This window comes from Etheostoma spectabile, chromosome 13, assembly GCF_008692095.1.
Source record: "Etheostoma spectabile isolate EspeVRDwgs_2016 chromosome 13, UIUC_Espe_1.0, whole genome shotgun sequence".
Taxonomy (NCBI): domain Eukaryota; kingdom Metazoa; phylum Chordata; class Actinopteri; order Perciformes; family Percidae; genus Etheostoma; species Etheostoma spectabile.
This window is the reverse complement of record NC_045745.1, coordinates 2372235-2374111: the sequence shown is the minus strand read 5'-3', so window position 1 is coordinate 2374111 and position 1877 is coordinate 2372235. Positions and strand designations below refer to the sequence as shown.

General features: G+C 37.2%; 1 protein-coding gene across 3 annotated transcripts in view; it reads right to left on the bottom strand.

Annotated features, from left to right (window-relative positions):
• The window catches only part of robo4 (roundabout, axon guidance receptor, homolog 4 (Drosophila)), a 51966-nt gene that overhangs the window by 8797 nt on the left and 41292 nt on the right, over nt 1-1877 (bottom strand). For all 3 annotated transcript variants that reach the window (XM_032533824.1, XM_032533826.1, XM_032533827.1), the window contains one exon: nt 858-1115. In XM_032533824.1, the coding sequence (XP_032389715.1) occupies nt 858-1115 (258 nt within the window). The remainder of the gene's footprint in view (nt 1-857; nt 1116-1877) is intronic.

Below are 1877 nucleotides of genomic sequence, written 5' to 3'. Positions count from 1 at the left end.
AACAGAAAACAAAAAAATGGCGTCTGCAAAAGTTTGGGTTTCTAGCATGCACCCCCCCCTTTGGAAAAGATGAGACCTGACAGTCTCATGGATTGTTCTCAATCATCGTCTAGCCCAAACATTTGCAGATGCCATTTTTTTTGTTTTCTGTTATTTTGTCAAAAATCAAATCAAACTTTTTGTGACATACTATGCGAATGGCTAATCTGTCATTTGATGCCTTTTGGAGATTTTTCCATCTTTTCTTGGCTTCTCTATGCACATTAATACATTTTTTTTAACCTGGGGTGCCCAAACTTTCGAGCCCCACTGTACATGAAGCTTCAGAATAACATAAATGTTAATATTGCATCTCGGTCTGACTAAAAAAATCCCTGATTCAATCGGCCATAGAGAAATTCTTTGCAATTTCATTACTGTGCAAAATTCTATTTTTAATCATTTAATTGCATAACTGTGCAATATTTAACATTTAAGACGTCAATAATGAAATGTGCAATTTCATAACTGCGTAATATTATTTTCATAATGCAAATACAAACCCTATTTGACTTTCTTTTTATTTTATATATATGTATATAGGTTTCCCCCCCACTTATATTTTATTCCATTTATTCCATGTTTATTCCATATTCCTTCTTGTTCACACTGTGAAGGAGTTTCTTCAATCCCGTTGCACAGGTATTGCACATGTGTATAATGACAATAAAGGCATTCTATTCTATGCTATTCTAGAAATCCATCATATGCGATCAAGTAAACTGGCAGGAGAAGAACAAATTGTTGTAGTAATGTTGGCGTCTTTCTAAAACACCACATCTGCCAGCCACCTAGGACCCGGTGAGTCCGAGGTCTACCTGCATCTCTCCGGTCTGGGGCACAGCTCCAGGTACTGGTTGGCTTCCTGCGCTGTCAGCGTGCCCTGCTCCTCGACCACTGACATGGGATAGGATGTAGCAGGCGGGTGGCTGTAGGAGGGAAAGCTGGTGCTGGTGCTGGTGCTGGTGCTGGTGCTGGTGGTGGTTTTGGGTCCCGGTTTCCCGTGGTGATTTGACGCAGCACACACTGACTGGAGGGAGCCCATGTCCACTGTTAGCTTTGTAGAACGACTGGAGCTGAGGAAAATGCAAGAGACAAGCGCGTGAGACTTCTTTTCTTTTTCGGCCGACCTAAATTATGACAATCAATCATGTAAAAATTACTAAAATCTTTGATATTTTCTATAACTCTGCACCCCGCTGCTACTCAGGAACTCTTCCTTTTTATATTGCACAGTTTCATTAACTTCAGTTTTTAATGTTTGGTAATACATTTGCAATATTTAGTATGCATTACTGTATTGTACACATTACTTATCTTTTTAATTATATTTATTACTTATCTTGTTATCTTTATTTGTATCTATATAAATTATTTTTTATATTATACTCTTTGAACGTGTCCTTGTCCACCGTGGGTCGGAGACAAACTTATTTTCAATCGCTCTGTATGTCTAGCACATATTGCATTATTGTCAATCAAGTTCCATTATTGATATTTTTATTAGAAATAAAACAACACAAATACCAATACAACACACACAAACACACAACACAAGGACAGTACGTCGGGGGTTACAAAAAAAATGTAAAAATGTATAAATATATATACACATACAGTACATGCACATACACATGCTTGTACTGTATATATATATATACATACATACATACGTATCAACAACACAAGGGTTAACCAGATGTTGCCCCATATAACACAGCGTAGAAGTCTGTAAAAGAGCCTTTTGTGTCAAACGCTTTCTGGAAATACAAGTCAATTTTTCCCATTATTTTGGGTGCTGTGAATGTTTGTTAATTAAAGGTTGAAGGGTTGTACAC